The sequence below is a fragment of the Maniola jurtina genome, chromosome 23 (assembly GCF_905333055.1).
Source record: "Maniola jurtina chromosome 23, ilManJurt1.1, whole genome shotgun sequence".
NCBI classification, from domain to species: Eukaryota; Metazoa; Arthropoda; class Insecta; order Lepidoptera; family Nymphalidae; genus Maniola; species Maniola jurtina.
In genome coordinates this window covers 9,516,063-9,540,319 of record NC_060051.1, presented here as the reverse complement: position 1 = coordinate 9,540,319, position 24,257 = coordinate 9,516,063, and the positions used below count along the sequence as shown (strand labels likewise).

General features: G+C 36.5%; 2 protein-coding genes across 4 annotated transcripts in view; one reads left to right on the top strand and one right to left on the bottom strand.

Annotated features, from left to right (window-relative positions):
- The window catches only part of LOC123877274 (calsyntenin-1), a 224,475-nt gene that overhangs the window by 152,707 nt on the left and 47,511 nt on the right, over positions 1–24,257 (bottom strand). The gene's annotated exons all lie outside the window — the stretch shown is intronic.
- LOC123877278 lies at positions 13,327–23,293 on the top strand. 2 transcript variants are annotated; one of them, XM_045923899.1, is made up of 3 exons: positions 13,327–13,499; positions 19,375–20,951; positions 22,933–23,293. In XM_045923899.1, exons 2-3 carry the CDS (start codon positions 19,386–19,388, stop codon positions 23,014–23,016), a joined length of 1,650 nt encoding a protein of 549 aa, XP_045779855.1. In that variant the 5' UTR covers positions 13,327–13,499; positions 19,375–19,385; the 3' UTR covers positions 23,017–23,293. The 2 variants fall into 2 exon arrangements, with proteins under 2 accessions (XP_045779855.1, XP_045779856.1); XM_045923900.1 differs by having other exon boundaries at positions 22,274–23,292.

The following is a 24,257-nucleotide window of genomic DNA, read 5'->3' as shown; positions in this document are numbered from 1 at the left end:
ACAAAAAGAATTCAATATGGCGGTTGTATAGCCTCTTCTTCCAATGTAAAGCCGGGCTTTTTCGCAGGGCAATGATGTTTTATTAATTTTTAAAATTACGACTTGATTATTTGTATAATAGTAACATAAACGAATAAAACAGTATCTAATAAAATGAACTTTTTCCTACTTCAAAGGTGCTCCAACCGTTTAAATTAAAAGTCAATTCGCAAAAGTCGGTTTTTCTACTTGAATAAACTAGAAAGAACTTTCCATAGATCCGTCGCATCTCCATTGTAAATCTATATTCTAAGGGCGCTTACCACTATCGTTTGAATAACTCGGAAAATCGACTTTAGAATATTGAACCTCCATTTCCTATCCGCCATTATCGTGATGACAAATTGTTGAACGTGAGAGCTCGGAGTTTAGTTGTTCAAGTGCTGGAATAGTTTGTTATGTGAATTTTACTATGATGTACTGAATAATCATATTATTGAAGAACTAGATGATGCCCGCGGACGAACCGACTTAATTCGTGTGGATTTAGGTTTATAAAAATCCCGTGGGAACTCTTTGATTTTTCACGACAAAAAGTAGCCTCTGCTCTTCCACGGGATGCAAGCTATTACTGTAACTCTCGCCAATATGTCAATATTAGTTAAACGGATGGAAAGGACTAACTAGCAGAAAGACAGACACACTTTCGCTTTACAATATTATATCAAAATAAATAAAAATGAACTACTCCAACCGTTTAAAATAAAAGTAAATCCACAAAAGTAGGTTTTTCTACTTGAATAAACTAGAGAGAACATTTCATAGATCCGTCGCATCTCCATTGTAGATCTTTATTCTGAGGACGCTTACCACAATCGTTTGAATAACTCGGATAATCGACTTTAGAATATTGAACCAGCGGCGGCTCGGCATTTCTTATCCACTATTACCGTGAGGTTAAATTGTTGAACGTAAAATCATGCTAGAATAGAAGCTGTACTTTGTTGTATTAAGGCTATCCTTGTCAACGATCCCCCGTCGATTTCCTACGTATGATATTATTGTTCTTATCTCTATCTGCCCTGGTTCGTGCATTCTCGGTTCCTAGATCGGTACATTTGTGATAACCAAATTTCAAATTGCTGTGATTGGCTGAATTTACCATGTTCTTGCTGCGACAGTGAGTTTGAGCCACTAGCGGAACAATGTTAGCCGGTCAGAAATGATTGCAATTAGTCAACCTGTTTGACGTCCGTGTTCTGTTTTCGATTACAAAAAAGAAAAATTGTTGTTGCAATCATCAATTTTAGCAAATAGTGAAAGAGAGTCGGCCAATCAGAGGTCACAACTACCGTCACACTTTCTGTCACACTATGGCAGTAGGCATACCGAGTAATGAAAACAATTTTTCATTCTGTCTAGGTCGAAGTAGGGTTGCCACCTGGCTCTTTTTGATTTACAGGCTACCACCATCAAATATACGGGGTTTAGATTTGAAGAAATTTGAAAATTTGAAGTATTTGAAGAAATAGGCGGTGGTTCTCTCTGAAATGCATGGAAAGCCTATTTAGATATTTCAGTTTATTTGTAAGTTTTGTATTTTTTCTCTGTATGTTGCCGTGTCTTGATTGGTGAACTGTGTTCGCAATGTGGTTTTAAATAAAAAAATTATTTATTTAAATAGCGTTTAAAAACTCTTACTGTTGTAAAGCAAAATGTTATACATTTCATGCATACAATCTTTTCATTTCAACTTAAAATTACATTTAATTTGTAATTCCACCTTCACAGTATCAATACTATGGCCGTAGCCAGGAATCGATTGCGGGAGAGGTTTTATTAGGGCCGGAACTGAATCCTGTCATTAGGAAAAAAACATTCGCTCAACTTTATGGGCTAATTACCTGGTTAGTGGAATTTCGCCTTTCAATTTGACAGTGAGATAAAATACAACAATAAAAAAGCGCGAGCGCAGTGAGCGTAAGTGTTTTTGGTTCAATACAGAAAAAATTAAAGTGAAAGGGAAACGAGTGTAGCCATAGCAAGATTTTATTTTTAAAGCTTCCTATCCATACTAATATTACGAATACGACAGTATATCTATTTGCCTATCTATTTGTAACCCTTTCACGGCCCATCTTCTTTACCAAAATTTTGGTACTTACTATTCAGAGGTAACTTGCATCCCAGACATTTTTTTTAGGCGGCTTTTTAGCCCGGAAAATCTCCCACGGAATTTTTAAAAATCTAAATTCATGCAAACGAAATGCGGGGTTTACACTAAGTAATAGAAATTCAAAGCGCGAGTGAAGTGAGCGCGAAATGTTTGATATATTTCCAAAAAAAAAAATTGGTAAGCAAATGCAAGAAATAGTGTAAGTATTAATTTAGGCTTAGGTTTTTGACGGCTTCCCAGGCGCAGTCGCCATTTCAAAATTTCTGGTCTGGTGGGAGGCTTCGGTCATGGCTAGTTATATGGTTAGTATGGCCCTAACGGCCAAGAAATTAGACTGCATCATCACTTACCACTAGAAAAGATTAAAGTCACGGGCTAACTTGTATAAAAAAGGCTTACGAGTACATCCTCAAACCAAGCCCCGCCGCCTTGGCTACCATGATCAATATCGAGTGGGTTTCGGCTACGCATTGCCGCAAACGGAAAATATTCTTTCTACTGGACATAACGTCAGTGTTTGATTTCGCCAGCCAGCTCCTGCTGTTTGTAAAAAACCGGCCAAGTGCGAGTCAGACCTACGCACCGAGGGTTCCGTATTCGGGTATTTTTTCCGACATTTTACTCGAGAAATCAAAAACTGTTATGCATTAAAAAAATATGCATAAAAATAAATAAAAATCTGTTTTGGAATGAACAGGTAAAGCCCTTTCATATGATAACCCACTTGATATATGTAGTTATCTTACTTTGAAAATTGAAAATACTAATATTTGTTCATGAACACATGACAGACGGATAGAAGGACAGATGGACAGACGGACAGACGGAAAGACTGACAGACTGACAGACAACGAAGTGATCCTATAAGAGTTCTTTTTTGCTTTTGAGTTACGGAACCCTAAAAATATTTAGTTTTATTTGCCCCGTATTTTATTTTCATAATTACAGGTTTCTGTATCCTGAAATACGGGGTAACCAGTAAAATACGGGGTCTCTGGCAACCCTATCCGGAAAACACTGTCACATTCAAGTTAATGTCAAATATTTTGTTTTCAATTACAGAAAGCTGCATCAATCATTATTACAATATTTTCTTTGTTGTGATTGGCTGAATTTTTGAGTTTCAGCCAATAAACAGACTGTTTGCCAATTAAACGTCATAACAATATAAATGCCAGAAAGTTTAACCAAATAAAACAAACTTAATGAGAACCTAGTGAGAATGCAAACGGCACACAATTTATAATACATATTATGTTAGTCGTATATAATAGATATTATAGTAGTCGTTCACTTTGGTAATAGTCAGATTGTCATCAGTAAAATTGATATTGGTTGATGTATCGTAAATTATTGTTTCGGTGACAAATATTTTTATTATCTATTTATCTTTGAACAGAATGGAATAGAATGAAATGGAATGGAATACAATGATAAATTTTTATTCCTGTAAACTTTTAGGTAAATTTCAAAGTGTTTTTGGATGGTCAGAAAAATTTACCACTGGTTCGGAATGCCGTTCCTACGTTTTCTAGGGTTTCGTACCTCAAAATGAAAAACGGAACTCTTATAGGATCACTTTGTTGTCTATCTCTCTGTCTGTCGTGTGTGTCAAGAAAACCTCTCCCGTTGACTCAAAACCATGAAATTTGGCAGGTAACCTAACTGCGTAATTTTGGGTAGTTTTTTAATCGATAAAGAAAGTTTGCGACATTGTTCAATAAAAAATTTGGATTCCAACTCCTCAATCCTGATGTTGCAGGGGACCTGACTACTAAAGCTAATGGGATTTAAAAAGTGTCGATTATAAATTGATATTGAAGGTATCTATACCAAGTAAACACTTTGTCGTTGACCTCAACCCTGATGCTGTAAGAAATTGCACTCCTAAATCCTGGTGATCCCTCGGGATTTGAAAAGGATCATCCGTTTAATAATTCTTACGTGATACAGAAACAAGTTGCATCCCGGGGACGGGCTATTACGGACAGGCAACTTTTGTTCTGGGAAATGAAAGGATCGGGATTTTTAAAAACCTAAATCCACGCGAGCGAAGCTGCGGGCATTAACTAGTTGTAAATATATTTAGAAGCTACTATAAGATAATAGATAAGGTACTTATTTCCTTATATTTTTATTGTATGGCAGCGCGCGGTTTTAAATTATAAATTGCACGTCCTTTCCTTTTCTGTAATACATTTTTTTTCTCAATATCTACCGCTTTATCTCATAGCAAGAGTCCGTAAGACATAATACAGTGAAAATAGGCAAAATACACAATTTTTGCAGTTTCCACGTCAGTACCTGTCGAATTTTTCTAACAGTGTAAGCAGCAGAGCTGAGTTTACCATCAAGTGTTGATATGTGGGTGTTCCATAGAAGCTTTGCATCTAACACTATACCGAGAAACACGGGGTTCTCCTTTATTTTCAACATATGATTATTTATCAATGAATTTATGTCATTTAAGGTCCTGGTATTGGGCAGTGTGAACACACTTAGATTTCTTTGCATTTGGAAGTAAATTGTTAGCAATAAATCAGAGAGTGACCTGTGATATGGCATTACATATAGTATACATTGTCAAAAATTATAATATTAAAGCTGTGCGTATTGCGTGAGGAATAGCTTGCAAGAGAGTTGCAACTTGCAGGGTTTGATGCATGCGCTATTGCCAGCAAACATGAGACATATTTTTATCTACAGGCAACGTCTGAGTAGGTAACGCATACGTCTAACGCAAGTTGAAATGTACCAGTGTATTTAGTTAGACCTATCGACAAGTTTGGAGTTGGGTGCAGTCTAAATGTGGCCCGTGTGTTTAGACTGTCAGTTTCTGTCAGTTTCACGTGTCGTCCCCCGCACTTCACCACCCCGCTTGCAAAAATCGAGACAGCACGAAATTTTCAAGATTTCTGGGTGTAATTTCTGGTTTTCGTAGTTCCCACATAATTATAACAATATAAAATATATAACGATAATTTTTTTACTACATAATATTCATTAAATTTTCTAGGTCTGTGGTTTTTCCAAATTTCATTATATTGCTTCGTTGTCTAGAAAAACGAGCACAAAGTTGGGCCTTTTTTTGAAGAAAAATACAAATCTTTGAGCCCCTGTAATTTTAAAACTACATATTTTTAGAAAAATCTAAAACACCACAGACACAGATATTAGTTTTTAGACTATGTCTGCAAAATTTCATGGACTTTGGTTGCTTAATATTCAAATGAAATGGGAACTACGATTGTATGGAGTAAGTGACGGAGAGAGCTCTGTTAAGATCTATGATGTATTGAATTTCATATTGTTGAAGAAGTAGAATGTCTAATACGGAGAAGGAACCTATTCAAAATAATATACATATTCATTTAATATTATGCATTCCAATACATATTTACAATCATGGTCAGCGCATCGCTGCTCAATTACTGTGGACGGAACTCCTCTTAGAATGAGAAGCGTTTAGGCAGGCACACCTTTGAGGACATTATGGAGAACTCTCGGCCATATAGGTTTCCTCACGATATTTATTGATATATTTAATTGCTTAAAACGCACATAACTCCGGAAAAGTTATAATATGCTAACCTACCTACCTATAGTTATAAGGAATCCATCCATTGATGTCAGAACCATCAATTTAACCCTAGAATCTAGAACTTTTCGGATAGATATTGAGGTTAGGAAGTTTTCTAGACACTCAAATGGATTCCGATCACGTTTCAGACTGCCACAGGATACCACACGAACGTGCTTAAGGTTTGCATATCCAATATCTAAAATAATAAAATAATATCAATTTTGTTTATGTTTGATTGCAGCTTACGAGTTCTGAGGCCATACTTTGACTCTTTATATAACGTGACTCTACCTGTTATAATTCAAATTCAAATTCAAAATATTTTTATTCAATTAAACCAAGTGCTTTTGAATCGTCAAAATAATCTACCACTGGTTCGGAATGCCGCTCCTACCGAGAAGAACCAGCAAGAAACTCGGCGGTTGCTCTTTTCAAGTAAAGTAAGAAAAATAAGTACAGTAGGTATAGTACGCAGGTCGAGATGGCAATCGTAGCATGAGGCGTACCGTACGGGGTACGGGATACCTGACGCGGGGGCTGTGCGGGGCGTCCACACACCGATTGCCATCTTGACCTGTCGCGTACTATATTACATACTTTCTCATTCAGTAAAAAGCTTTTATTTTGACATTACAGATTTTTTTTTAATTTATAGACTAGCGCTTGGCTGCAATTAGACGGACTGAATGAAGCTCGAGTTACTTGTTTTATTACGAAACTCTTAAAATAGGATAGGGTCCTCCCGATCGGACAAAATTGACGGAAGAATGTAGGAACCTGAGTCAAAGAAGGAAAATCGTACATAGTTAGTTATCTATCAGTTTTATCGTTTAGTCAGTTGATTTCTAACAATATTAATTTTATCAGACCATAAATTGTTCCCAGGAGGTGCTGCGTAATAAATTACTAATCTATTTTACGTTCAGTTCCACAAATTTAATGGTCGCTACATTTATAACTGTTTTGCTAATAAAGAGACATTTTGGTAAAGTGCTTATTTGCATATTCATAGTCATTGAGTTTTTATTACGTTGTCATTTTAAAAGCCATAAAGCAGAATAAGAAATAGTCATTTTGGTCAATAATAAAAAGTCGGCAATTCATCATTTTAACCTATTCGCCCACTAATGAATACGAGTCTCCTCACGGAATGAGAAGGTGTTAGCTTTAGGCCATAGTTCACTACGCTTGGTAATAGCGGATTGGCACTTCACACAACTTTCGAGAATATTATGGAGAACTCTTAGACACATGCAGGTTCCCTCACGATGTTTTCCTACATAGTTAAAGCAAGTGAAATTTAATTGCTTTAGACGCATTTAACTCAGAAAAGTAAGAACATTTTAGAATCTAATGTAATTTTTCAAGTTAACGAACGTTACATTTTTAAGGCCGTGATCTTTATTCTTTACATAAGAGTTTAAGGCATTTTTGTTTAATTTCATTCTCACGAATAAGGAAAAGCAAGAAGAAGGAAAATTTACAAGTTTCCTCAAGGGATTATCCGCTCGATTGGCCATGAAAATGATTTCAAAGGTAAATAGCTAATACTTCCCTGCCTGAAGCAGTTTCGTGTAAAACAAAGATTTACAGATTAGGTAGACTATATTTAGGATTAGATTTCACCATCAATCCATCGCCGACTCACTACTGAGCACGGGCCTCTCAGTATTAAAAGCGGCCATAATTAACCACATTGGATTAGTGCACGAGAAGATTATGGTGAATACTTACGCATGTAGGTTTCCACATTATGTTTTCGTTCACCACCAAAGCAAGTGATATATGAACCTGCATAAAATGCACATAGCTCCGAAAAGTTATAAGGTCCATGACAAAGATCGATTGATACGCGTCGGTTACTTTGGTTTTCCTACGGAGGACGGACGTTCTAATTTCAGATTTGATCACACAGAAAAACTCCAAGCATAGGTCTCTCCATCGCCCGCCGAGTGACTCTGAGCTTTCTTATCAGGTCCATAGTTAGCCAGCATATCTCGGATACATATCCATAACGTCGGCGTCGTGGCGTCAAACTAAAATAATTTTGAAATACAAAGTTGACACTACAGGTTCAATTTTTTAAGGGTTCCGTGCCTTAAAAGGAAAAATGGAACCCTTATAGGATCACTTTGTTGTCTGTCTATTCGTCCGTCCGTCCGTCGTGTCTGTCAAGAAACCTATAGGGTACTTTTCGTTGAACTAGAATCATGAAATTTGGTAGGTAGGTAGGTCTTATAGCACAAGTACAGGAATAAATCTGAAAACCACGAATTTGTGGCTACATCATTTAAAAAAATTAAAATGTGTTTCAATTTTCGAAGTAAGATAACTTTACCAAGTGGGGTATCATATGAAAGGGCTTTACCGGTACATTCTAAAACAGATATTTATTTCTTTTTATGCATAATAGTTTTTGATTTATCGTGCAAAATGTTGGAAAAATACCCGAGTACGGAACCCTCAATGCGCGAGTCTGACTTGCGATTGGCCGGTTTTTTTCTAAATATCTTCATTTCAAACTGGCAACGATTGGCAGCAGATGCCGGCAATAACATGTTCCGATTCGCAAACAAGTTGGATCAAGTTAGCGGCTGGCAGCTGGCAGCTTCCCAGTGAAGAGGCGATAACACTAACGTACGAGATCACAAGCCAACTCGTTCTCTCACGACATTCAAAAAATGGCAGACGAAGTTTGGTTGACCAGTAAAAAAACTGGCCAAGTGCGAGTCAAACTCGCGAACTGAGGGTTCCGTACTCAGGTATTTTTCCAACATTATGCACGATAAATCAAAAACTATTATACATAAAAATAAATAAGAATCTGTTTTAGAATGTACAGGTAAAGCCCTTTCATATGATACCCCACTTGGTATAGTTATCTTACTTTGAAAATTGAAACACGTTTAATTTTTTTTTTAAATGATGTAACCTCAAATCCGCGGTTTTCAGGTTTATTCCTGTACTTTCTGTACTGTATCTAGAACAATTTAATGACGCGTGACGATCTGTTCGGCATGTAATTAAGTTTAAACTTTGTATCCGTTGTTAGTTGCATTTGTTTTCAATACGCCCCAGTTAATTGCTAATCAGCTTTACGTAAAGGACGTTTTGTTTGGCTTCCTTTGTGAATTTGTTGTGCTATTTTGTTTATGCACGGTTTTGATGCTAGGTGCATCGGGTGTTTTAATCGGGCTGTTATATTTAATTTGTTCAAATAGAAAATGTTAATGTTGTATTCAAATTCATATTCCGTTACCTCAATATTGTTATATTCAAATCAGATTTATTTAGTCTGATACTTATGTTTTCATCTGTTTTTAGGGTTCCGTACCTCAAAAGGAAAAAACCGGTCAAGTGTGAGTTGGACTCGCATAGGAAGGGTTACGTAGGTACCATTGCACCAGGTATACCAAACCTTTTTATGTAGAATACTACAAGTTGATGACGAACTGGGCCTTCTATATGTGATTTAGTAAATAAGTTTTTTTCCCTTCTATAATACATATGTGATTAAGTAAATATTTTTTTTTTTTGTAAACATGTTTAAATTATTTTTTGTAATTTAATCACAAATTCACGATTTTCGGATTTTTCCCTTTACTTGTGCTACGAGTATAAGACCTACCTACCTACCAAACTTCATGTTTCTAGGTCAACGGGAAGTGCCCTATAGGTTTTCTTGACAGACACCACAGACAGACAGACAGACAAAGAAGTAATCCTGCAAGTGTTCCTATTTTCCTCTAGAGATGCGATACCCTAAAAACAATAGCGAACAATGCTACAAAATATACAAATAAAGCACTGTTTACTACAAATGGTTCCCAACAAAAGGCCCCCAAATTATTTCCCGAACGAAACTCCCCAAACAGTGGAAAATGTTTAATTGTGGGGACCAGACAATACATTCAAAAGTCTTTTCTTTTAAGCTGTTAGGGAAAAAGACTGAGTACCTACTTACTCTTTCAAGGATATTACGTTGTCATCAGACTTTTTTGCATAACTCAAAATTTAAAAAACCCCCGACACAAAAACCTCTATAAGAAAACTAGAAAAGAGCTGATAACTTTCAAACGGCTGAACCGATTCTCTTCGATTATTAGCTATAATCGAAGAGAACACTCTCGATCAAGCCACCTTTCAAACAAAAAAAAACAAAATTAAAACCGTTTCATTCGTTTAGGATCTACAATGCCACAGACAGATACACAGATACACACGTCCAATTTATAACACTCCTCTTTTTGGGTTGGGGGTTAAAAACTCACATTTATTCAAAGTAGGTAGCTACTATTGTACACCTTTTGATGGTCAGAATTGTAAGATGATATAGTGGTGATAATTACTTTCGTAAACTTAAAACTAAAGCTACGAGGGTTCCAAACGCGCCCATGTCTTTAAGGTTTAAGGGTCCGTACCCGAAAGGCGCCAACGGGACCTTTTCTATCACCGTGGGACTCTGGGAGCCCAACGTCTATCGGTTTTTAAAACTATGTGTTCGAATCTTTGACTTCGCAACCCATAAAAATGATATTATTTGGCTTCAAAAAGTTGCCTATGTCAATTACAGGGACGTAAGCTACCTCGGTACCAAACATACAAATCAGTTAAGCGGATGGGTCGTTAGGAATCCCGCTTTAATTTTCCGGGATAAAAAGTAGCCTATGTCCATAGGTCCGTCCCGGGATACAAGCCGCACCTGTACCAAATTTTGGCAGAATCGGTTAAACTGTTGGGCCGTGAAAAGGTAGCAGACAGACAGACAGACACACTTTCGCATTTATAATATTAAAGTATGTATTCTCCACTAGATTACCTCGGTTATATACCGTTAAAATAATAGTTTAAATTTAAGATATAATATTTAATAGTTTAAATATAGGTAGTAGAAATTAACAAAGCCCGCTTGAAATAGAGGCGAAAACTATAACAAAGGCTCAAATTCTGAAGTAACGTAATAACGCCTACGTCGCGCTATTACTATTTCTTCCCTGAAATGATTTCCGCGATCAATAGCGCGCGTAATTGTCAGATAACTTTATAATTACACCCCATACCGTATTCATACTTAGGGCGGGCGGGGGTGGGTCTTACGTAGCCTTCTCTTCTCGGACCTGGGCGCATTCGGAACCCTCGTAGCTTTAGTTTTAAGTTTACGTAATTAATTATCACCGCTGTATCACAAATCTTCTTCTGACCATCAAAGGAGTAAAATAAGTAGTACCTACTACTTTGAATAAATGATTTGAGTTTTGAGTTTGACTTATTGTTTTAAGTGCCCTTTTATGCCGAGCTTCCTAACGTGCGCCGTACCCTACCCAGGTAGGCCCGCTTCCATCTTAGAGTTAGACTGCATCATCACTTACCACCAGGTGTGATTGCAGTCAATTGTATTTGATTTAAAATAAAAGAAAATACAGTATTTCTTCAATAAATTGTATTTATTTACGTTAGTATTCAGAATCAACTTAGCATATCTAAAGAATGATATCAATTTGTATTCCGAACTCTTGAAGCATGAATACTAAATATACAATGGAATAAAACGATGCTTATCGAAAGATGCCTATCTGCCGTCTATGCTAGATTGTCTATCTATATCTAGACTCTCTTTGCGGAATAACCTGTACTATAATTTTCTAAGCTATTACCTACCTACCTAGTTTTATCACAGAATTATGAATCCATATTAGAAGTATTACTATTACTCTTATTTAAGTATAAAAAAACCGGCCAAGCGCGAATCAGACTCGCGCACCGAGAGTTCCGTAATACAGCCGTATTTTTGCGTCATTTTTCACGATAAATCAAAAACTATTTCATACATAAAAATAAATAAAAGTCTGTTTCACAATGTACAGGTAAAGCCCTTTCATATGATATCCCACTTGGCATAGAACTTATCTTACTTTGAAAATTTAAAATAGGCACTAATTATATTATTATTTATTTGTTCATGAACATATTTTAATTTTTTTCCTGTGATGTAACGACAAATTCACGGTTTTCGGATTTTTTCTTTTACTTGTGCTATAAGACCACCTACCTGCCTTTCATGATTATATGTAGGTCAACAGAAAGTAGCCTATAGGTTTTCTTGACCGACGGACAGACAGTCAGACAACGAAGTGATCCTATAAGGGTTTCTTTTTTCCTTTTGAGGTACGGAACCCTAAAAACCAAAAAACGGCAGTCTAAATTAACTTTAAAATCTAAACCACCTGCAGTTAATGTAAATGCAAAACACGAGTGCAAAGTTCGCGTTCTTGCTTACCTAATTTTTGATAGCTAACTTTTTAAGTGCATTTTCCTCAAGTTATAATTAAATCCCACTTCTGAACGAAACTTTTTATAACCACATAACTAGATTACCATTTTGAGGTGACTCAGTATGGGGAAGACAAAAGCTTCAAAAAATTAGGCCAAATATCCATGAATTACATGAAGATACAAAAAAAAAATTGTTACAATTCTCTCCCTTGACATGAGAATTAATTTTTAACCGACTTCAAAAAAAGGAGGAGGTTCTCAATTCGTCGGAATCTTTTTTTTAATCTTATTCATTTTTTCATTATTGTAATTGTGTAAAACATTGCCATAAGGCTGAATTTGGCTGTACTTATTATAAGTTTAGATTAAGACCAATGTATATAATAGGTATAACCACGGAACAGAAAATTCTGTCCCGTGATATAACCCTTCGCAATAAATTGATTGATTGATTAATTGATTGAATATATCAGATTCTCTTCAGCAGAGCCGTGATGTCACGATTCGACGACAAATATAAATAAGTTCATTAATTCCATTCAATCATTCATTAAGAGTTTTTTTAACGGTTGTGACACAAAGACCGACGAACAAACGCACTGAACGAAGGTTATTTTACTTCGGAATCCTAAAAATCATATCTTTAATCAATTTTATTTTTAACCCCCGACCCAAAAAGAGGGGTGTTATAAGTTTGACGTGTGTATCTGTGTGTCTGTGTATCTGTCTGTGGCATCGTAGCGCCTAAACGAATGAACCGATTTAATTTAGTTTTTTTTGTTTGAAAGGTGGCTTGATCGAGAGTGTTCTTAGCTATAATCTAAAAAAATTGGTTCAGCCGTTTAAGAGTTATCAGCTCTTTTCTAGTTTTCTTGTAGAAAAGAAGGTTAGATAACCGTCAGGTTCATAATATGATGTCAATAGACAAATGTCAAACTGTCAAGATGGACGTTGCCTAAATACATAATTATTTATTTGAAAAAGATTTGAAAATGATGTTTTGGAAAACCTATGTGGAAAACTCAAATACTTTGGATCGTCGGGGGTGTTATAAATTTTTAATTTACACTTGTTGAGAAATAACGTTGAAAAACTATAGATCTTTAGACAAGCGTATTACGTAGTAGCTTAGTTCTGCGGCGAAACTTGCATGAAAACGAGTTTAAAGTTAATTTTAACCGCGTTGGATTAGCATAATGCCGGGTAAAGTAGCGCGATTAGCATAGCGGCTACCTACGGCGAATATGTTAGGATTAACGAAGTACATACAGAAACCTAATTTACGGGAATAAAATTAGGCTATAGAGGTTGTAGTGTATGCGCTGGCGCGGGAGGGCGTTGCAGTCTCCGGGGGCGCTGGGGAGTCATTGTCGGCCATGACAGAGAGTGTGCGTGTTCCAGCGTTACGTGTGCTTTACATCCCTTTGTGTGTCCAGAGAGTGTTTTATTAGTGTAATCACAACACTACAAGTGGCGACGAGGATAAAAGTAAGTACATGTAACTCTAATGAAAAAAAAGGATAAATGAAGGAAGGAACAGTAATGGTTACCTATTTGTTGCCTATCAATTGTTTACGTGTTAGCTTCGGTCCGAATAACCTATTATAAATTGTTGGTATTAGGTATAGGTACCTAATAGGATAAAAAAAAAAAAAATTAGTTTAATGAACACTGTAATGTTATATGCATAAATCAGAATCACTTAGGAACCAAGTAAATACGTAAACAAAGGTACCTACTGGCAAACAAATTTATACTCGTATTTATGCCGCTATCCTTCATTGTTAAGGGCCTTGCATTATATCAAATAGAAGGGAATAAGGCCATACAATTATTATGCAAAGGTTGTTGTGTAAGGTTATTAAAAAAAAAAAATATATTATCTAATGAAGGTGGTTTAACAAAATAATAATTGACTCATTCGATGTCGTACGATCTGTTGCTAGGTGGCCAACAAAAGTAAATTGTTATAAATACGGGAGTTATGAAGGTTTCAAATAAAACCTGCTTTCCAGACTCTTGGATTATATGGATATCTACAAAAATATATATTGTGCACGTATACAACCTAACGATACCTACCTTTGATCAGTTCAATTGATATAATGTATGATTTATGATCATAGATTTGACTTAAGGCTATCCTTGCCAACGATCCCCCGTCGATTTCCTACGTATGATATTATTGTTCTTATCTCTATCTGCCCTGGTTCGTGCATTCTCGGTTCCTAGATCGGTACATTTGTGATAACCAAATTTCAAATTGCTGTGATTGGCTGAATTTACCATGTTCTTGCTGCGACAGTGAGTTTGAGCCACTAGCGGAACAATGTTAGCCGGTCAGAAATGATTGCAATTAGTCAACCTGTTTGACGTCCGTGTTCTGTTTTCGATTTCATAAAAGAAAATATTGTTGTTGCAATCATCAATTTTAGCAAATAGTGAAAGAGAGTCGGCCAATCAGAGGTCACAACTACCGTCACACTTTCTGTCACACTATGGCAGTAGGCATACCGAGTAATGAAAACAATTTTTCATTCTGTCTAGGTCGAAGTAGGGTTGCCACCTGGCTCTTTTTGATTTACAGGCTACCACCATCAAAAATACGGGGTTTAGATTTGAAGAAATTTGAAAATTTGAAGTATTTGAAGAAATAGGCGGTGATTCTCTCTGAAATGCATGGAAAGCCTATTTAGATATTTCAGTTTATTTATAAGTTTTGTATTTTTTCTCTGTATGGTGCCGTATCTTGATTGGTGAACTGTGTTTGCAATGTGGTTTTAAATAAAAGATTTATTTATTTAAATAGCTTTTAAAAACTCTTAGTGTTGTAAAGCAAAATGTTATACATTTCATGCATACAATCTTCTCATTTCAACTTAAAATTACATTTAATTTGTAATTCCACCTTCACAGTATCAATACTATGGCCGTAGCCAGGAATCGATTGCGGGAGAGGTTTTATTAGGGCCGGAACTGAATCCTGTCATGAGGAAAAAAACATTCGCTCAACTTTATGGGCTAATTACCTGGTTAGTGGAATTTCGCCTTTCAATTTGACAGTGAGATAAAATACAATAATAAAAAAGCGCGAGCGCAGTGAGCGTAAGTGTTTTTGGTTCAATACAGAAAAAATTAAAGTGAAAGGGAAACGAGTGTAGCCATAGCAAGATTTTATTTTTAAAGCTTCCTATCCATACTAATATTACGAATACGACAGTATATCTATTTGCCTATCTATTTGTTACCCTTTCACGGCCCATCTTCTTTACCAAAATTTTGGTACTTACTATTCAGAGGTAACTTGCATCCCAGACATTTTTTTAGGCGGCTTTTTAGCCCGGAAAATCCCCCACGGAATTTTTAAAATCTAAATTCATGCAAACGAAATTGCGGGGTTTACACCAAGTAATAGAAATTCAAAGCGCGAGTGAAGTGAGCGCGAAATGTTCGATATATTTCCAAAAAAAAATTGGTAAGCAAATGCAAGAAATAGTGTAAGTATTATTTTAGGCTTAGGTTTTTGACGGCTTCCCAGGCGCAGTCGCCATTTCAAAATTTCTGGTCTGGTGGGAGGCTTCGGTCATGGCTAGTTATATGGTTAGTATGGCCCTAACGGCCAAGAAATTAGACTGCATCATCACTTACCACTAGAAAAGATTAAAGTCACGGGCTAACTTGTATAAAAAAAGGCTTACATCCTCAAACCAAGCCCCGCCGCCTTGGCTACGACCATGATCAATATCGAGTGGGTTTCGGCTACGCATTGCCGCAAAAGGAAAATATTCTTTCTACTGGACATAACGTCAGTGTTTGATTTCGCCAGCAAGCTCCTGCTGAATTTGTAAAAAACCGGCCAAGTGCGAGTCAGACCCACGCACCGAGGGTTCCGTATTCGGGTATTTTTTCCGACATTTTACTCGAGAAATCAAAAACTGTTATGCATTAAAAAAATATGCATAAAAATAAATAAAAATCTGTTTTAGAATGAACAGGTAAAGCCCTTTCATATGATAACCCACTTGATATATGTAGTTATCTTACTTTGAAAATTGAAAATACTAATATTTGTTCATGAACACATGACAGACGGATAGAAGGACAAATGGACGGACGGACAGACGGAAAGACTGACATACTGACAGACAACGAAGTGATCCTATAAGAGTTCTTTTTTGCTTTTGAGTTACGGAACCCTAAAAATATTTAGTTTTATTTGCCCCGTATTTTATTTTCATAATTACAGGTTTCTGTATCCTGAAATACGGGGTAACCAGTAAAATACGGGGCCTCTGGCAACCCTATTCGGAAAACACTGTCACATTCAAGTTAATGTCAAATATTTTGTTTTCAATTACAGAAAGCTGCATCAATCATTATTACAATATTTTCTTTGTTGTGATTGGCTGAATTTTTGAGTTTCAGCCAATAAACAGACTATTTGCCAATTAAACGTCATAACAATATAAATGGCAGAAAGTTTAACCAAATAAAACAAACTTAATGAGAACCTAGTGAGAATGCAAACGGCACACAATTTATAATACATATTATGTTAGTCGTATATAATAGATATTATAGTAGTCGTTCACTTTGGTAATAGTCAGATTGTCATCAGTAAAATTGATATTGGTCGATGTATCGTAAATTATTGTTTCGGTGACAAATATTTTTATTATTTATTTATCTTTGAACAGAATGGAATAGAATGAAATGGAATGGAATACAATGATAAATTTTTATTCCTGTAAACTTTTAGGTAAACTTCAAAGTGTTTTTGGATGGTCAGAAAAATTTACCACTGGTTCGGAATGCCGATCCTACGTTTTCTAGGGTTTCGTACCTCAAAATGAAAAACGGAACTCTTATAGGATCACTTTGTTGTCTATCTCTCTGTCTGTCGTGTGTGTCAAGAAAACCTCTAGGGTACTTCCCGTTGACTCAAAACCATGAAATTTGGCAGGTAACCTAACTGCGTAATTTTGGGTAGTTTTTTTAATCGATAAAGAAAGTTTGCGACATTGTTCAATAAAAAAATTGGATTCCAACTCCTCAACCCTGATGTTGCAGGGGACCTGACTACTAAAGCTAATGGGATTTAAAAAGTGTCGATTATTAATTGATATTGAAGGTATCTATACCAAGTAAACACTTTGTCGTTGACCTCAACCCTGATGCTGTAAGAAATTGCATTCCTAAATCCTGGTGATCCCTCGGGATTTGAAAAGGATCATCCGTTTAAATATTCTTACGTGATACAGAAACAAGTTGCATCCCGGGGACGGGCTATTACGGAGAGGCAACTTTTGTTCTGGGAAATGAAAGGATCGGGATTTTTAAAAACCTAAATCCACGCGAGCGAAGCTGCGGGCATTAGCTAGTTGTAAATATATTTAGAAGCTACTATAAGATAATAGATAAGGTACTTATTTCCTTATATTTTTATTGTATGGCAGCGCGCGGTTTTAAATTATAAATTGCACGTCCTGTCCTTTTCTGTAATACATTTTTTTCTCAATATCTACCGCTTTATCTCATAGCAAGAGTCCGTAAGACATAATACAGTGAAAATAGGCAAAATATACAATTTTTGCAGTTTCCACGTCAGTACCTGTCGAATTTTTCTAACAGTGTAAGCAGCAGAGCTGAGTTTACCATCAAGTGTTGATATGTGGGTGTTCCATAGAAGCTTTGCATCTAACATTATACCGAGAAACACGGGGTTCTCCTTTATTTTCAACATATGATTATTTATCAATGAATTTATGTCATTTAAGGTCCTGGTATTGGGCAGTGTGAATTCAACACACTTAGATTTCTTTGCATTTGGAAGTAAATTGTTAGCAATAAATCAGAGAGTGACCTGTGATATGGCATTACATATAGTATACATTGTCAAAAATTATAATATTAAAGCTGTGCGTATTGCGTGAGGAATTGCGTATTGCGTGAGGAATAGGTGCAACTTGCAGGGTTTGATGCATGCGCTATTGCCAGCAAACATGAGACATATTTTTATCTACAGGCAACGTCTACGCATAACGGTAGGTAACGCATACGTCTAACGCAAGTTGAAATGTACCAGTGTATTTAGTTAGACCTATCGACAAGTTTGGAGTTGGGTGCAGTCTAAATGTGGCCCGTGTGTTTAGACTGTCAGTTTCTGTCAGTTTCACGTGTCGTCCCCCGCACTTCACCACCCCGCTTGCACAAATCGAGACAGCACGAAATTTTCAAGATTTCTGGGTGTGATTTCTGGTTTTCGTAGTTCCCACATAATTATAACAATATAAAATATATAACGATAATTTTTTTACTACATAATATTCATTAAATTTTCTAGGTCTGTGGTTTTTCCAAATTTCATTAAATTGCTTCGTTGTCTAGAAAAACGAGCACAAAGTTGGGCCTTTTTTTAAAGAAAAATACAAATCTTTGAGCCCCTGTAATTTTAAAACTACATATTTTTAGAAAAATCTAAAACACCACAGACACAGATATTAGTTTCTAGACTATGTCTGCAAAATTTCATGGACTTTGGTTGCTTAATATTCAAATGAAATGGGAACTACGATTGTATGGAGTAAGTGACGGAGAGAGCTCTGTTAATGAGAAACATATTTTATGCACATACATTACACAATGTAATATTGATTATTATTTTATTATTAAATTTGGTTATAAGTAATAACTTAAAATATGATAGTTTGAATAATAATTCAATTAGATTGCACGAGGCAGGAAACATGTGTATAAAGTTTATGGTAACTTTGATTATTTCATTGTATTAGTAACAACAATTACATCACAACATTTAAGTTATGCACTTATCCTATTGTTTACTTGCACAATTTATATGGAGATGATCCAGTAATAAGAAAGGTTCACTTTAAGGCCACGCAATGAATAGAGTCACGCAAATTAAATCAATGGGCCACGCAAAATAAATCAAAGGGCCACGCAAAATTAATCAAAGGGTCACGAAAAATAAATCAAAGGGCCACGCAGATTAAATCAAAGGGCCACGCAGATTAACTCAAAGGGCCACGCAGATTAAATCAAAGGGCCACGCAGATTATATCAAAGGGCCACGCAGATTAACTCAAAGGGCCACGCAGATTAAATCAAAGGGCCACGCAGATTATATCAAAGGGCCACGCAGATTAAATTAAAGGCCACGCAGACTAAATCTAAGGGCCACGCAGATTAAATTATGGACATATTTTAAGGTACTCGTATACGCCTTAAGTAACATATTAAAAATATGTGTATATAATTAGGTCCAACTGTATGAGAGGGCTACGCAGTGTAATACTAAAAAAAAAAGAGCCACGCAAAAATAAGAGTCAACATTTTGTTGCAGGCTGCCCCAAAATGACTCATGCATCATCTACACTTCCTAACTTGCAACATTTTGATTGCGAAGGCGATCCAACATCTATCGGCACTCGCTGGGAAAAATGGAAAAGAGCATTCGAAATTTACTTACTGGCTGCCAACATCGAGACTCCTGTAAAAAAACGGGCTACTCTACTCCATGTGGGGGGTATAGCACTCCAGGAAGTTTATTATAACATACCCGGCGCTCACGTTGAAGAAGAAGGTGTCGATGTTTATGAAGTAGCTCTAAAGAAATTGGACAGTCACTTTGCTCCAAAACAAAGTCGGATTTACGAAAGGTATCTCTTTAGACTCATGAAACAGGAAGAAGAAGAACAATTCGAACGATTTTTATTAAGGTTAAGAACTCAAGCCGAAAAATGTCAATTCCATGACAAAGAGCAGCATATTATTGACCAAATCACTGAAAAGTGCAGACAAGTCGAATTGAGGAAAAAAATTTTAGAAGGTGGAGATACAATTACTCTAGACGAAATCATCAGTAAAGCAAATGCATTAGAAGTTGTAGCCAGACAATTGGATAAATTTAAAATGGTAAAGACAAATGATACGAACAATTTCAACAAAGCAGAAATAAATAAAATCGATAACAAGAAAAAATATAACAAACCGTTCCCAAGACAATTCTCGAACACTAAATGTAGTAGATGTGGAAGCCCCTCCCACTCATCCGAAGACATAAAATGCCCAGCAAAAGACAAACGATGTTTGAAGTGTGGCTTCATTGGTCATTTCCGGGAAAATTGTAGAACTCGACAGAAAAGACAGTTTTCGGGCAACAGGACGGAAACCGTAAATAAAAAACCAAAAATAGAAACAAAAAAAGGTGCCTTTAGATCTGAAATTGACTACATTTTCAATCTGGGTGAAAACGGAGATAAAAAGGATGAGACCGGTGAAGTACGAAAGGAAAAGACAGAAGAGTCCCGAATAGATTATATTTTCCACCTGGATGATGACGAAACTATAAAGTGCAGTATTGGGGGAGTTACCATTGACATTTTGATCGATTCGGGAAGTAAATGCAACGTAATTACTGATAAAACATGGCAGCTTCTAAAAGACAATAGAGTGAAAATTTCTAATCAAATACGCAAACCTAATAAGACACTTGTTTCTTACGGCAGTAAAGAACCTTTGGATATAATGGGCTCCTTTGACGCGAACATTTCAGTCATTGCTAATAAGTGTATAAAAGGTACCATCTATGTTATCAGAAACGGCACACGTGATTTATTAGGCAAGGAGACAGCAATTCAGTTAGGCGTGCTAAAAATTGGGCTTCAAATTAACTCAATAAGTAATGAGAAACCATCAGATAAAGTGTTTCCAAAGTTCAAAGGAGTAACGGTCCAAATCCCAATAGACCAAACAGTTAAACCAGTTATCCAGCCATATCGAAGAGTCCCCATTCCTTTAGAAGAAAAGGTTACCAAAAAATTAAAGGAACTTAAAGATGCGGATATCATTGAGGAAGTAAATGAACCCTCACCGTGGGTATCACCCATGGTTCCCGTTCTTAAAGAAGGACAAGAAGAGGTACGTATTTGCTTAGATATGAGAAGAGCTAACGAAGCAATTATAAGAGAAAATCACCCCCTTCCAACAATGAAGGAATTGCTACCTAACTTTCGTCAAGCGAAATACTTTTCTAAACTTGACATAAAAAATGCCTTTCATCAACTCGAAATTCATGAAGATTGTAGGTACATTACTACATTTAGTACTAGCAAAGGACTATATAGATATAAGAGACTAATGTTCGGAATTTCTTGTGCGCCAGAGATGTTCCAAAAAATTTTAGAAAAGATGTTGTTAGGCTGTGAAGGGACATTCAATTTTATAGACGACATAATTGTACACGGTGCCACAGAAAAAGAACATGACGCAAGGTTAAGTAAGGTGTTACAAGTTTTGAAAGAAAACAACGTTCTGCTAAATGAAAACAAATGCATTTATAAAACTCAAACAATTGAATTTCTCGGTCATGAACTTTCAGCTAGTGGAATTAGGCCACTTGAAAAATATTTGACAGCAATTAAAACTAGTAGAATACCAAATACTATTGAAGAAATTCAAAGTTTTTTGGGCTTGGTTAATTTTGTAAGTAAATGGATTCCCAACTTAGCTACCCTTACTGAACCTTTGCGCGAACTGTTACGGTTAGGCATTGGAAAGTCAGCAAATGTTCAGAAATTCTGGACACCTAAGCAGGATGAGGCATTTGAAGCTTTAAAGAAAAGCATATCCAATATTGAAACTTTAGGCTACTATAGTCCTTCTGATAAAACCCAGGTTATCGCTGATGCCTCTCCTGTAGGGTTAGGTGCAGTGTTGGTTCAGATTGGTAAAGATGGTCCCCGTGTGATCGCTTTTGGTCACAAGGCTCTCACTGACTGTGAAAAGAGATATTGTCAAACAGAAAAAGAAGCCTTGGCGCTCGTTTGGGCAGTAGAACACTTTAAGATATACCTGTTTGGCAAAGACTTTGAACTAATAAGCGATCACAAACCATTGGAAACCATTTTTGGACGAACTTCTAAACCATGCGCAAGAATAGAACGGTGGGTACTTCGGTTACAGGCTTACAGGTACAAAGTCATCTACCGTCCAGGTAAATCCAACATAGCTGACACAATTTCCAGACTTGGCAAAATTTCCTCGTCAGAACCATTTGATCCTGAAAATTACATTAACCAAATCGTAAGTTACAGTAGACCTATCGCGGTTCCATTGAACGAAATTGAAGGATGTTCTGCTGGAGACGAGGAAATTTTGAAAGTCAAAGAGGGTATTTTTAATAATGACTGGCACGATTCCATTAACAACTTTAAAATTATACAAAATGAACTTTGTTTTAGTGGAGATATCCTTCTTCGGGGAACTAGGATAGTTATACCTCATCTTCTGCGGCAACGAGTACTGGAAGCAGCTCATGAAGGCCATCCAGGCATAGTAGCAATGAAAGCTCGCCTCAGAACAAAGGTGTGGTGGCCTAGGATTGACAAAGATGCTGAACGATTAGTAAAAGCTTGCCGAGGATGTACGCTTGTATCAAATCCTACTCCGCCACATCCAATGAAGAGACGAGCACTTCCCGCTGAACCTTGGGTTGACATAGCGATGGACTTCTTGGGGCCGCTTCCTAGTCACGATTACCTGTTGATACTTGTTGATTACTATAGTAGATATAAAGAAATCAAAGTAATGCGCAGTATTACTTCTCTTGATACGATAAAGGTGTTAAAAGAAATATTCTCCAGATTAGGTTATCCAGCAACCTTGACGTGTGATAATGGAACTCAGATGACTGGCGAGGTTTTCCGGAAATATTGTAAGGAATGTGGAATCATCCTATATAATACAGTTCCGTATTGGCCTCAAATGAACGGGGAAGTCGAGAGGCAAAATCGAGACGTTTTAAAACGTCTAAAAATTTGCCAAGCTGAAAACAAGGATTGGAAAGAGGACATTTTCAGTTATTTAATGATGTATAACAGTACGCCTCACTCTGTTACAGGCAAATCTCCCTCGGAGTTATTTTATAAAAGACAGTTTAGAGACAAGATCCCAGCAGCACCAGATATGGAGTATAAGGCAATAGATGAAGAGGTAAGAGATAGGGACCTGCAAAAGAAGGAAAAAGGGAAAGAGTATGCAGATCTCAAAAGGAAAGCGACAGATAGCATCTTAGAAATAGGAGAAAAAGTATTAGTGAAAAATTTGATCAAAGATAATAAGTTAACCTCCAATTTCAATCCCACTACGCATACAGTTACGGATGTGAGTGGTGGTGATGTTAATATTAGGAATGATGAAACCGGAAAAGAATATCGGCGAAATATAGTCCATTTAAAGAAATTAAATGATGCATGGACGGTTGTGAACCAGAGTAGCAGTTAGTTAACTATGATTAGGTTGATTAGGTGTGATTGGATTTTGTACAAAAGTAAATTGTGTTAAATTGTTAATTGGGAATTGTATTGAATGTTGTTAAAAGGAAGTAAAACCAAAATTGTTTTGTTAAATTTAAAACCATAATTGTTTTGTCTAATTTTGCCTACTGTAACCTACTGTAATTTCAAATTATTTCATATAATAAAAATAAAGAAGGGATGTAGTGTATGCGCTGGCGCGGGAGGGCGTTGCAGTCTCCGGGGGCGCTGGGGAGTCATTGTCGGCCATGACAGAGAGTGTGCGTGTTCCAGCGTTACGTGTGCTTTACATCCCTTTGTGTGTCCAGAGAGTGTTTTATTAGTGTAATCACAACACTACAGAGGTAGAGAGGAATCAGGAAAAGATTTAGAGATAAAAATGTAAATATCTTCCTAATCATGGGATATATTATTTTCCAAGATGGCGGGGATTCCTTAAGCTATATTAGGTACTAGAGGATGCCCGCAACTTCGTCCGCGTGGATTTAGGTTTTTAAAGATCCCGTGGGAACTGTTTGATTTTCCGGAATTGCCTATGTCAATTACAGGAACGCAAGCTACCTCGATAACCTTTACAATTCGGTTAAGCAGACGGGTCTTTAGGAATCCCGTGGGAACTCTTAGATTTTCCGGGATAAAAAGTAGCCTATGTCCGTCCCCGGAATATGAGCTAACTCTGTACCTTTCGTCAGAATTGGTTAAACTATTGGGCCGTGAAAAGGTAGACAGACAGACAAACAGATACACGACACACTTTGGTATTTATAATAATAAGTATGGATATATTCTGGAAAATGCGCGAGAATATTATGTATAATATGCGGAAATATTATGTACATATAGTAGACCGATCTTCAAAAGTCAAAACAACCCGTTCAATTTCGAACTTTTAGTGCTTGTAGTGGGCTAT